Genomic DNA, 13,097 nt, shown 5'->3' with positions numbered 1-13,097 from the left:
GTTCCTGCCCTCAGGTCCTTGCCTTATCTTGTCCTGATGATGGATTGTAACCCAGAATCCAAGTGAAACATTTCCTCTCCAGATTGCTTTTGGTCGTGGTGTTTCCACAACAGTGGAAACCTAAATGTGATGGGTGGTTTTCAGGAGCATGCCTGGCCAGTCTGTTGCTGATTGAGCTAGGAATGCCAACCCTAAATGGGAGTTGGATCTAGGGATAATATGATAGGCTATCTATCTAAAGAAATTGAAACATAATAAGATTCAATTTAAAACTCTGAGGTGGATTCCGAAATTCAGCCCTCCCTAAGTAGGAGAGAGGGATATGTAGGTTAGTTGTAGTTTGTTAGGGAAAGTCTGAGGTTTTAATTGGCAGGAAACATAATATTGCCAAAAGCCTCCTTCAGTTTACCATGGTATTTAGCATTAGGAGGCTGGTATCTACAGTGAAGCCTGGCTGTTCTCTTGCTTAGTTCTAGATATCGTTCTAGAGAGTGAGGTGAGCAATGGGCACATCGGAGACAAGGAGCAGCATCACCAACTTAGAGGTATAGTGGAGGAAATGCTGGCGGCCACACAGCTCGGCCAAGGATTCAGAGGACTGACCTCAGAGAGGGTAAAGGTTATGACATTAAAGGGAAATTTGTTGTGTAAACTCCTAAGAACAAGTGGATGGAAGTTTTTTGGGGGAGAGTGGAATTTAAATTTCAGCATAAGGAAACAACTTGTAGTTTAAGCTAATTCTTAGAAATGAGCCACCTCTTAGTCTTCTGTAAAACTCTGCTGCTTAAGCCCGCCTTCTGTTTTGATTACCTCCTTTATTCTGATATTTTCTGGCCTGACCCTCCCCCTCATGCTTGTTCATAGTAAATATGGATGTCATAGCATGATTCAGAAGAATAATCTGAATTCTTCATTGCAGCTGCGCTTGCTCCCCGTCGTCCCTACTTGAAGTAGACGGACTAGCATGGCCCTAGTTCATGGGCTAGGTGGAGCCCATGGACAGGCTATGTTGCTTCTGTCTGGAGTGGAGTCAGAACCTCTGGTCTGCTTGGCTGCTTTGGTGACTGACTGCCCCTTTAGAAGTCCGATGCCTTCTGCAGAGTGTCAGTGCCACGGTGCAAGTGTGGAAAGCTGCCCTGTGCCTGGGTTTCTGTGCAGTTTTAGATTCGTTACACCAGGAAGCAGTTTTGATGCATGTCTGGAAAGAAATTTCCTGAGCATTGGTTCTTCTGTGGTAGACCAGCAAGTCTCAGAGGGTAGTGTCAAACAAGAGTCGAAACTACTTTTGTTATTAGGTGGCTATAGTGCTTCTAACGTCTGTGTTTCCTTGTTCTCTTTCTCTTTAAACATCACCTCACATCACCTCAGAACCTATTTTTATTTCTTTGTTCTCCTGCCTACTCTTTGTTTTTATGACAGGCTGAAGCAAGCAGTGCCCAAGTCACCTGTGCTCGGTGCGCACATCCTCCTCTCCAGGGGGAGATAAAGGAAATGCAGTGTTATTGCCTTTCCCCATGATTTGTGTGTGTCTTCATGTCCCCACCAAGTTGGCCTCAAGGGCAGGTGCTGTGCTCTCTGCTTCCTGTATAACTCCCAGGTGTCTTGTGTGCGCATCTGTGTAGAGTGCGCTTTTAATAACTGTTCCTGACTGATTTACTCACTGTTCTCCATAGCAAGAACACAGTGCTACACGGTCCTTTAAGGAACCCACTGAGCATCAAGGCAGGTGCTAAGGAAGGTCTTCGTGTGAGGCCGGGAGTTCAATTCTGAGAGAGTCAGAACAGTGCGAGATCGCAAAAAGCATTTAAATGGCTTTATTTGTTTTAAAAGTATCTATACAATATTTTTGCTGTATCTAATACAGCAAATACTGCTTCTCTATTACATCTTTCTCAAAAGATCCTTTTGGTTAGGGTATTATAATTTGGTATACAACATTCCTCTTTTGGGAAAAAAACTTTACTATGAATTTAGATGTTTTTTTATGTCTTCAAAAAATTACTAAAATTTAATGTCACATTTTAAACATTTTTAGTACTTTAAAAAAGATATTTAAGAAAGTTTTTAAAAAGTGAAAATATTTTATAAGTATTATAAAGATCATTTTTACTTTAAAAAAGAGACCATTGCAGAGATCTTTAAATAGAGAACTCCTAAAATTGCATTTTCAATATTACTTTATTTACCAAAACCAGATTTACCCATAACCATTCAGTAAACATTTTATAATTTACTTGTGTTTAAGATCAGATTTCTTGAAAGTGGGGTAGTTTTTGTGTCAGACTAGAAAATTAACAGCTTTATTGAATATAGTTCACATACCATACAATCCACCCTTTTAAGTGTATAATCTAGTGGTTTCAGTATTGTCACAAAATTGTGCAACCATCGCTACTAACTCTCCATTTCCATCACTACAAAGGGAATCTAAGTGCTGGCATTCAGTCTTCTCCTATCCCCAAGCAGTCACCCTCACTTCTGCCTTTACATTTGCATAGTTTGAACATTCCATATAAATGAGTAAGTGACCTTCCCTCATGTTTAAATTTAGCATTAATGATTTCAAAGTTGATCTGCATTGTACATGAATAATAATAAATTTACTCCTCTGCCTCTCCCCCTCTCTTGCTTTACGTTTATTTATCCATTCTTCAGCTGATGGACATTAGAGGGCCATATATTTCGGCTGTGTGAGTTATCTTGTTGGGCACTCACGTGCGTGATTTAGGTGGATGTGGTTTCTGTTCTCTTGGGATCTGTTAGGGAGAGCAGCAGAGTCCACTGGACGACGCTATGTTTAACTTCCCAGGGACCTGCCTGGCCATTCAGACGTGTCATTTTGTATCCTGTGTGCTATGCTATAATGCAGCCGTTGCATTACCTGTTATTGTCTATCTTTTTGTTATGGGCATCCTAGTGTGCGGTGACATGGTACCTCATCTGATTTTGACGATCCCTATCCCTGGTGTCTCACTGAACATTTTATGAGCTTTCTGCCCACTTGAAGGTGGAGAAACATCTCCTAGCAGCCTTTCCCAATTTAAAATTTAAGCCGACTTTTATAATGGAGTTGTTAGTTTTCTCTATATATTTTGTATGTTTTTGTGCTTCTGTATATGTTCTGTATATTATTTATCAGATATGTTGTTTGTCAAATTTTCTCCCATTTTATGGGCTTTTTACTTTCTAGGTAGTATTCTCTGAAGTACAATAGCTTTTAATTTTGATGAAGTCTGATTTATCCTTTGTTGTTGCTGTTGCTTGATTTGCTTTTGGGTGGAAGAGAGTATTAGTGCTTTCCAGAGAGACAGAATCAACATAATACGCAGATAGACAGAGGAGATTTATTAGTGTTAGGGGAACTGACCCATGTGAGCATGACGTTTTATGGCCTTTTGTCTGTAACTATAGTTGTGGGATGCTGGCCTGTAGTATGACCAGGCCCATTTAGAAAGCCCCAGAACTGGAAACCCAATGATGCCGTTCTCAGGTGACGCCAAAGGCCCCAGAGGATGCTGGTGTAAGTCCTGCTAGGTTCTCCACACTTCGTCCACTCACATCAACATGTCAGTCTCCTATGGACACATACGTGTAGACACAGCTCACATCTGTGCTTTAACAGTTTTCCAGCTAGACCTTCAGTCGAGTTGATCCCTAAATTGAATCACTACAGAATTGCCTGTCTGATCCAGTGCTTTGAGGACTCATTCTTAAGCTTTCTATAGTATTTTTCATTTTTGTTCTTGCCTTTAGACCTTTCATCCATTTTGTATTAGCTTTTCTATATTATGTAAAATTAGGACCTATCTGCATCATACATTGGTGTTCAGTTGTCTTGGTATCTGCTGAAAAGATACTTTAAGAATGATTCTATTTGTATTGTTATCTATAGATATAGTGTTGTCTGCATGAGTATATGCCACTTGTGCATGGGTGCAGGCAGAGGCCAGAGGGGATGTGTGATCCCCTGAAGCTGGAGCTCAGGTGGTTCTGACCGGCCCCATGTGGGTGCTGGCAACTGAACTTGATCCTCATAGAGGAGCATTGTGCTTCACCATCTTAGTCAAGTCTCCTCAGTGTTTGAGATAAGACTCGGAGCTTCCCACACCAGGCAAGTGGCAGGTTCTTCACTGCTGAACACTCTTAGCCCTATATTCATTCTTTTCTTCGGGGCATTATCTTATAATAGGGCCTGGGCTAACCTAGAACTTGGTATGTAGCCTAGGCAGACCTCAGATTCACAATCCTCCTGCTTCAGACTCCTGAACCCAGTTATTGTTATGTTCCATACCCAGTTTAACAGATTTTTTGTTTTTAAATTCTGACTTTTGAGACAAGGTCGTGGCATATATAGTCCAAGGTGACCTCAAAATTGATGTTAGCTCATGGTGACCCCCCAACCTGGGAGCCTCCTGCCTAAGGTTCCTAAAGGTCTGGGCTTACAGGTGTATGTCACAACACCCAGTTCAAGGTTGAAGTAAGTTTAAGTGTCTGTTGTTGTATTGTTGGATATGGTCACGCAGCTCTGTAACTGTGTAAACTGACTTGATACCATTAACAGCACTTCTTGTTGGTTTCCTCTCCCACCATTCTGCTTCCTGTGAAACATAATAGTGTCTGTCTTTTAATGAACTTGCCACAATGCCTTTAGAGTTCATCCACATTGTAGTATTTATCAGAATTCACTTTCTTTTACGGCTGAATCATATCCCATCTATGATATGTTTTTATTCATTCATCTATTGCTGGGCTTTTGGGCTGCTTCTACTCTTATGTCTGTTGGAAATTATACTGCCATGAAAATAAATATATGAGCCCTTATTTTTAATTTGGAGACCTCCAGTGTATAAACTTTATATTTCCTTAAATTCCTAAGCAATTATATTCTCAGAAGTGGGATTTTTGGATGATAATGTATTTTTAATTTTTAAAGAGCCACCATTCTATTTCCCTAGCGACATCATTTTATGTTCCTACCAACACTGCTAAGGGCTTGTCTTTCTCTGTATCTCCCCCACACTGTTTTTCATTGTTGTTGTTTGTTTGTTTGTTTGTTTTAATAGCTTATCATAATGGGTGCAAGAAAGTAAAATGACTTATATTGGGGGAAATGAATTGCCTTGCAGTCTGTGAAGAAGTTGACCCTAAGATTTTTTCTTTCTTTTTTTCTGGAGCTGAGGACCGAACCCAGGGCCTTGCGCTTTCTAGGGAAGCGCTCTACCACTGAGCTAAGTCCCCAACCCCAGAGTGAAAGTTTTTAAAAAATTTTATTTATTTATTTTTAAAGACATGGTATCATGCAACTGAGACTAGCTTAGAACTTATTATGTAGCTGAGGTTGCCTTGAACTCCCAGTCCTTCTACCGCTGTTTCTCAGTGCTGGTTTACAGGCACGTGCCACCAGGCCTGCACAACCCTGCATTACAGTTTGGTTTCTATTGGTTGCTATCTGCTGATGTCCAGCATTGCATCCCTAGTTGTGTGCCTGACTCTGTAGTAGCCATTGAGACATAGGGATCCTTGTTATGTCTTCCTTCCTCTGCCTCTCCCTTGCTTTCACTTACTTTCAGGGGTGTTTGGGCTATCCAGAAGTCTTGCATTTCTATGTGACTTTTATAATTGGCCTTTCAATTAGTGCAGAGTATCTGTTGGGGATTTTGTGTGAGTTGTATGAAATCTGCAGATCAATGTCATCTCTAAGTGTCATTAGTGTTCTGATATGTGATGATGTGTATCTGTTTACATAGGCCTTTGTAATTGATTTTTAACAATGTTTTATGGTTTCCAGTGTATAAAGTTTGTATTTCCTTAAATTTATTCCTAAGCAAATTTTTTCATGCTACTGTAAATGGAATTGTTTTCTTAATTTAATTTTGGGATTTTTTTTCCTTGCTAGTGTACAGAAATGGAGGTTTTTGTTTGGTTTTGCTTCTTTCTTCTATTTATCTTGTGTCTGGAAACCTCTCTGAAACAGCTTAGTAGTCCACATAGTATTTTTTCTTTTTGATTTGTTAAGATTTACCATATGCAGAGCTAAATCACCTGTGGGAGAGATGGGTTTGTTTTTTTCCCCTCCTTCCAATATAGATTCTCCTTTTCCTTCCCTGACTAGAGTCTCCTTTCCAACACTGAGTAGAACCATCAAGACAGAATATCCTGTGATTGCAGCTCTCGTATTAACTGGTCTGGAAATAGTTATTACTGACACTCTTCTTTTGGGAAGTTGAAAATTTAGATTTTTGACTTCCTCTAGTAACTAAGACAGTGCAGTTTCCTCTATAGGTACTGATTGGTTGATTGACTGATCTCAGTATTAGGGTTTGAATCCAGGGTCCCCCGTATATTCTAGGCACATGGTTTTCTACTGAGCCCTGCTCTAAGCCTTTTTGTTACTCCAGTTCCCAGTACTTGTAACTCGGTGTTTCACAAAATTTTTGATGCCTGTGCTGTATGAACTTAATGAGAAACATTCTAAAAGCGATTAAGTAAGCAACCTTATGACACACTTCCAGTGAGTCAGTCTAGTGAGTGTGCTTTCCTCAGGGATCCATGCTTGCCGGTATCTGCAGATAGAATAAATAAGGGGGCAGCCACAGTCTCTCCTGGGGACTCTTACCATGGCGTGACCGACGCCCAAGCTCTTTGAAGGTTAGAGTTCATAGGTTGTGGTTGGCAGTTGGAGATTTGATAGTGACGGTTTGTAGAGGAGATGGGGTCGAGTTACTTTTGATTGATTCTGCACCCACTCCTGTTGGGTACATTTTCTCACTTAAACTTTGTCCCCTCTGGAAGCTCTGGAGGTAACGCTGCTGTGCTTTGTAATTTACCACAGGCTTTCTCCATACTTAGATAACTGTTCAAAAAGTAGAGGACACTTTCATACTCCCAGCATTCCTAACACAGATGTTTTGTGAGCTGTACTTTGCTTTGTGAGAGACCTGAAATGAGCATAGGACCCATGCTCTCTGGATGCTTGTATGTGTGTGTGTGTGTGTGTGTGTGTATATATATATATATATATATATATATATATATATATATATATATATATATATATGAAGGTCAAGCATGTCTACTCACCATACACTGCATAGAGGTGTTTCTGTGTGTCCCTTCTCTGGTTTTCAGTTTTGGGTTAATCTTTTGAAAATAGTTATTTCTTCATCCAATATTTTTTATTACAGTTTCACCTCCCCCAGCTCCTCCCAACTCCTCCCAACTCCTCCCAGCTCCTTTTCACCTCCTCACCCACCCAAATCCACACCTATTCTAAACTCTTTTGCTTTTTCTCATGAGAACATAAATGAGTACCTAACAAAAGAAAACAAAAACCAAAAAACCAAAACCAAACAAAACAAAAACAATGAACACAGAGATTAAAAAAAAGCCAGATGGGGAAAAAGTACAAGAAACACATGTAGACACAGAGATAAACACATTTGCACACACATAAATTGTGCATAATCAGAAGGAAATCATACTGTATCAGGCAAAAAACCTGTACGGGATGGGGGAGACCAGACAAAGCAGGGTGAGACAAAAATACTCTGCAGAAATACTGCTGGGTTTATTTTGTGTTGTCTGTCTACTCTGGACATGGGGCCTGCCATTAAGTGTGCTTCGTATCTCTTGTGAGACTCTGTTGGAGAAAACTTATTTTATTTTTGGTGAGTGGTTATCAATTGGATATACAGCTTTTAGAGGTGGGAGCTTATGTCCACTTCCCCTCTGAGCAGTGAGATTCCATAGGCTTAGGCCTATGCAGGCCCTGCTGCCACAGCCCAGGAGTTCTGTAGGTCAGTCCTGTTGAGTCTGGAGTGCGCTGTGTGTTCTTATCCCCAGCAGTTACTGAGCCCCTTGGGGATGAGTAGTTTGGAACTAACAGTGTGTGCCTCATATGTAGCCTCTGTTTATTATAACTTTTAAAATTAATAGAGCCATAAAACAATCTAAGACTGTAACCAAATATTCAAGCAGTGTTGTGGCCAAGCAGTATTGATGAGTTTCAGAGTTGATATTGATCAATATTTTGAAGATTCATGGGGTGGGGGGAGGCTCTGTGCAGGAGAACGTAGTCTGAGTGGGCTCACGAGCAGTGTAGGAGCCGAGTGAGAGCACAGCCATTGGAGGTGGGCGCTGCAATATTTGGGAGGTATTGAGTAGATCATAATGGCCAGAGTAGATGGTTTGTGTTGGCTTGTAGACTAATAGAAAGGTGGGTAAATATGGAGGAACATCGTAGTTTGGAGGCACAAGTACCAGATTGTAAGGTTTGCCCTTACTATATTGAACATTAGAGAATTACTGAAATTTTCTGAGTTACCGGTTTCTCGGCAATAGAGTACTTAAATAATGTTTACTTGGGGACTAGTGTGTACTGTGGTCTGGAGGGCCGCTGGTACTAGGCTACTATGTAAGAAGGTATGATGAGTTATTTAGTGTTTCAATTCTTTACTAGTAGAATTCTTTGGTTTTAGTGCCTGCCGTAGGCCTTAGAGCAAAGCTAAGTTCATTATTCAGTGAAAGTAGGAGTGTGTAGACTGGGTGGTCTGGATAGAGCTGTGGGCAGCGCAGCAGGAGGTCCGTGTCAGTTCACTTGGAGGAACTATTGAGATGCTCGTGTCCTAGAGTATGAGAGCTTGGACCATCGCACGACATCTTTATGCTTCTGAGCCTGCTGTGAAATGCCTCAGGTATAGACACGTAAGGGCTCAATGTGGAAGCCAGGACGTTTCATTTTGGGTTGCATTATGTAAATCTTATCCTTTGGTCAGTGAAAGTGAGTAGACTGACAACTGTGTTGTATGTAGGAGCTGTGTATGTGCACAGAAATATACATACCATGAAATACTACAGTCCAGTATATGTTAGATTGCCTACAAACTAATCTGCTTATTAGTAAGTATATGTAGAAAGTTTGGGACTAAATTTTTGGCTGAGAGAACATAGGAGCTGAATATAAGGAGGGAGAAGGAAAAGGAAACCTTACTCCACCTGCATGCTCGTGAGACCCTGCAGCTTGTTATGTCTGAGATCCCCACAGCCAACACTACACTCATGTATGGCTTGTTGAGGGTACCATTCTGAATGCCAGACGTGGTGCTGAGCGCACTTGTCTCCTTCACACAGTAAGTCTGTCTGCTGTGGCAGCACCATGGTGCCACTCGTGAACTGACAAGGAGCCTGACGGCTGAGTCTCAAAGCCTTTCTAAGGACTTTAATAATGTAGCTGGGGCCTATTTGACTTCAAGCCACATGTCCTTCCCATTATTTAAAAGGTATGTGTGCTTCATTTCTAGAGGGCAAGGACCGTGTTTACACAGAATCAGTTGTCAGTAGAGGCATCTCAGTTAGCAGGCAGTGATTGGACAGTTGTGTTTTCTGTAAAAAACAATCAGCCTGTGTGTTCATGAGCCGCTTCTGCTTTCCTCCTGGGTATTTATAGTCACGGTGAAGTGCACTTTTTTGATTGCTTATTGTTGACGGTAATTTCAAAGAGGATATCTGTTCTTTTATCTGAAGAATTAATCATTCAGAAAGTACTTTTCAAATTTGTTTCTTAAACTAAATATAAATTTCTTTAAGTTCTTGATACATTTTTCAGAATGCCCATTTTCAAGCGACTAAGAAGAGCTTGTTATTTTCCTAACTTTCAGGGGACATAATTTTCAATGCTCAGTACCCAGAGCTGCCTCCTGATTTCATCTTTGGAGAGGATGCCGAGTTCCTGCCAGACCCCTCTGCTCTGCACGTGAGTACAGCAGGCTCACTCTCACGGCCTTTGTGGAAAAGAAAACAAAATTGGCATTTGGTAATTGCTTAGTCAAATGTGGTTTTCCCTTTCTGTGGAATAAATGCAACTCTTCAAGTGCCAAAATCCTTAAAGAGGGCGGGGTTCTCCTTGGAGGTTTGCTTTGGGATCATTTCACATGACATCTACAGTATTGATTGAAATAATTTTTCTTCAACTTAAAGACACATTAAAGACATTTTCTTTGTTTCACTGTGGTGCAGTCAGGTTCTCTAACATTTAACAACATTCCAATAAAATACTGGTTACAAGAGTGTTATTGGTTTTTTAGGAGTCTTTTTTTTTTTTTTTTTAGTTGTTAAAGTGAAAGTGGCAAATTTGGACATGCACATCCATTATTTTAGTGCCTCATGGCGGAAATGACCAGACTGAATGTTCTGTATTAAGCCAGACACCAATCCTGTAGTTGAATTCTGTTTCTAGAATTAAAGCAAGAAGACTTAGTGTTAGGGAAAAGGGGTCATGGCACCTGTCCGAGTACACACACCTTGTGTAACTGTTGAGTTTGTGCATGGTTGATAAAGAATAGGTGCTATTTTGTCTAAGTGTTTCTTTCATTTTCCAGTCAAATTCACTGTAATAGCTATACTCTTCAAAGAGATTTAATTGTTGATTAAAATTATTTTGTGGGGTTGGGGATTTAGCTCAGTGGTAGAGCGCTGGCCTAGCAAGCGCAAGGCCCTGGGTTCGGTCCTCAGCTCAAAAAAAAAAAAAAAAAAAAAACAAACCAAAAACAAAAACAAAAACAAAAAAACCCAAAAAACTATTTTGTTAGTTTTCTGGATTTTTTCTTTTCTTTTCTTTTTTTTTTTTTTTCTTTTCTTTTTTTCGGAGCTGGGGACCGAACCCAGGGCCTTGCGCTTGCTAGGCCAGCGCTCTACCACTGAGCTAAATCCCCAACCCAATTTTTTTCTTTTTTGGTTCACTAAAACTGTGTATTTGGTATTTTGTCGACTTACCTTTGAAAGGTCCCCCGTTACTCTACCTCCCATTTAAAGGTGAGGTACTAGACGAAGCCTGAAGAATGACCTTAGAGTTTCACACAGCTGTGAGAATACTGTTAGCATGAGTTTGTTGTAAGGTTTTAGATAATTGTTCATAAACTTTTGTTTGATTAAAAGGTTTCTAGTTAAATACTGCTTCCTTCGAAATCGTGGTGTTGGTATTTACCCCATATTAAAATCGAGAGGCCCAGCTGCAGTAAATGAGACCCAAGTATTACTGTATAGTTCCTCCCTGTCTGGAGTCTGTGCAGTGGAGGGAGGCCGTCATCAAATGCCGAAGAAGCACTCCAGCCTCAGTGCCCCTGGAGTTTACAGAAGGTGGTCGGCGGAGAAAGCCTTGTAGAGGGTGATGTCTGTCTCCATCCTTGCAGCGAGAGAGAGAGGTGGGAAGTGCCGGAGAGCCCAGGTGTGTGAGAGACGGACAGAGGCAGCTGGGAAGAAGCTGTGGGTCGTATAACGTCTGTGCAAAGGCTACTGCACAGCTCATGTAGGACAGCTACGAAGGCTACGTGCATTTGCTGGTGTCTTAGCTACGGTTCCCATTGCTATGCTAAAACAGGATTAAAAGCAACAGCGAGAGGAAAGATGGGTTTTGTTTTTGTTAATAAAAAATTATATTTACTTTAGAAGCATTTAGAATGTCAACAAAACAGCCCCTCTCTCTCTCTCTCTCTCTCTCTCTCTCTCTCTCTCCAATTACAGAGTAATATTCAGTTAACAGAACAATTATCTTTGTATAAGCTGCATCAGAGATCACTGAAGATGAAAGAAAGAAAGAAAGAAAAAAACAGAAATAAAACCAAAAGAAAAAAAAAACAAAAAACAAAACTATTGTCCCCATATATAACTCATTTGTGCTGTGTACCAACAAGAACCTCCTTTAAATTTCCATGCCAATTTACACCACCCCCAGACTGTACCAGGCAAGGTTAGTGGTATTGAAAATACCACCAGGACGGGGCTATCTGAAGACACACTTGGTAGTGTGTTAACGATACCAAAAAAAAAAAAAAAAGATACTATACAGTTTAAAAACAAATCTTACATTGCCTTATATTTCAATTCTTTTCTTTAAAAGGAGTGAGTTGTGTACAAGGTGTTTAAGTGCTTTATAGACATAGAAAAAAACTGTGATAGAACCAACTTATCATCTTCTTTAACTTCCTCTTCCTCTTTTTCCTTCTCCTCTTTTTCCTCCTCCTCATCTTCCTCTTCTTTTTCTTTCTCTTTTCAGCCTTGACCATCCCATTTTTCACTGCATCAGGTTTTCCTTTAGCTCTGTAGGCAACAATATCCTTCTCGTACTTCTCCTTCAGCTTGGTGGCCTTCTTCTCATAGGGCTGCTTGTCATCCGTGGCCGTGTTGGTCCACATCTCTCCTAGTTTCTTTGCACATCACCAATGGATAGGCCAGGATGCTTGCCTTTGGTTTTCGGGCAGTACTCAGAACAGAACAAGAAGAAGGCTGAAGGGAGACCCCTTGGGTGCATTGGGGTCCTTGAACTTCCTTTTGGTCTCCCCTTTGGGGTGGAGGGGAAGAAGGTTTTCATTTCTCTTTCATAATGAACCTTGTCAGCCTTTGCCATGTCTTTACATTTCCCCTTCTCTTTAGCAGACACGGTCTCTGAGCACTTCTTGGAGAACTCTGAGAAGTTGACACAAGCATCCGGGTGCTTCTTCTTGTGCTCCTCCCGGCAGGTTTGCACAAAGAATGAAGATGAGGACATTTTGCCTCTCGGCTCCTTAGGATCTCCTTTGCCCATGTTTAGTGATTTTCCTCCACGAGGCACAGAGTCGCCCAGTGCCCGTCCGGCTCTCGCTTGCCCCGCTCTGTCTCTGTGGAGCTCAATACACTGCAATGGCTGTGAGAGCGGGAGCCAGATGCAGCCTCATCACTTTCTCCACTCTGTAACCTGACTCTGTTTGTTTGTTTTAATCTTACAGTTTATAATCTATCATCCAGGGAAGTCAGGCTGAGAACCCAAGGCAGGAAGTGATGTGGAGGTTATGAAGGAGTGTCACTTATTGGCTTGTTCTTCATGACTTGCCCATCCTGCTCTTACACACAAGGCCACCTACACAGAGATGGTTCTGCCTATGATGGTCTGTGCCCTCTCACATCTGTCACTGGTCAAGAGAATGCCCCACAGGTTTGCCTATTGACCATTCTGAGGGAGGCATTCTCTTGGTCGTGAGTCCCTCCTCCCAGATGGTTCTGGCTTGTGTTGACGTAAAAGTTACCAGCACAAGGACACTGGCGGAGTGCATCAAATGCTTGGCCAA

At 41.2% G+C, this 13,097-nt stretch overlaps 1 protein-coding gene across 10 annotated transcripts in view; it reads left to right on the top strand.

The window, feature by feature from the left end:
• The window catches only part of Babam2 (BRISC and BRCA1 A complex member 2), a 450,578-nt gene that overhangs the window by 152,984 nt on the left and 284,497 nt on the right, over positions 1-13,097 (top strand). For 8 of the 10 annotated variants that reach the window (XM_087553697.1, XM_087553689.1, XM_087553690.1 and 5 more), the window contains one exon: positions 9,657-9,751. Coding sequence is in view for 4 of the 10 variants with exons in the window: in XM_087553689.1 (XP_087409815.1) it covers positions 9,657-9,751 (95 nt within the window). In the remaining 6 variants the exon portion in view is untranslated. Of the gene's footprint in view, positions 1-9,297; positions 9,540-9,656; positions 9,752-13,097 lie in introns of those variants that run through there. The other 2 variants (XM_087553693.1, XM_087553692.1) reach the window with 2 other exon arrangements.

This window comes from Rattus norvegicus, chromosome 6, assembly GCF_021556685.1.
Source record: "Rattus norvegicus strain SHRSP/BbbUtx chromosome 6, alternate assembly SHRSP_T2T, whole genome shotgun sequence".
NCBI classification, from domain to species: domain Eukaryota; kingdom Metazoa; phylum Chordata; class Mammalia; order Rodentia; family Muridae; genus Rattus; species Rattus norvegicus.
This window is presented reverse-complemented; position numbering and strand designations above follow the sequence as displayed.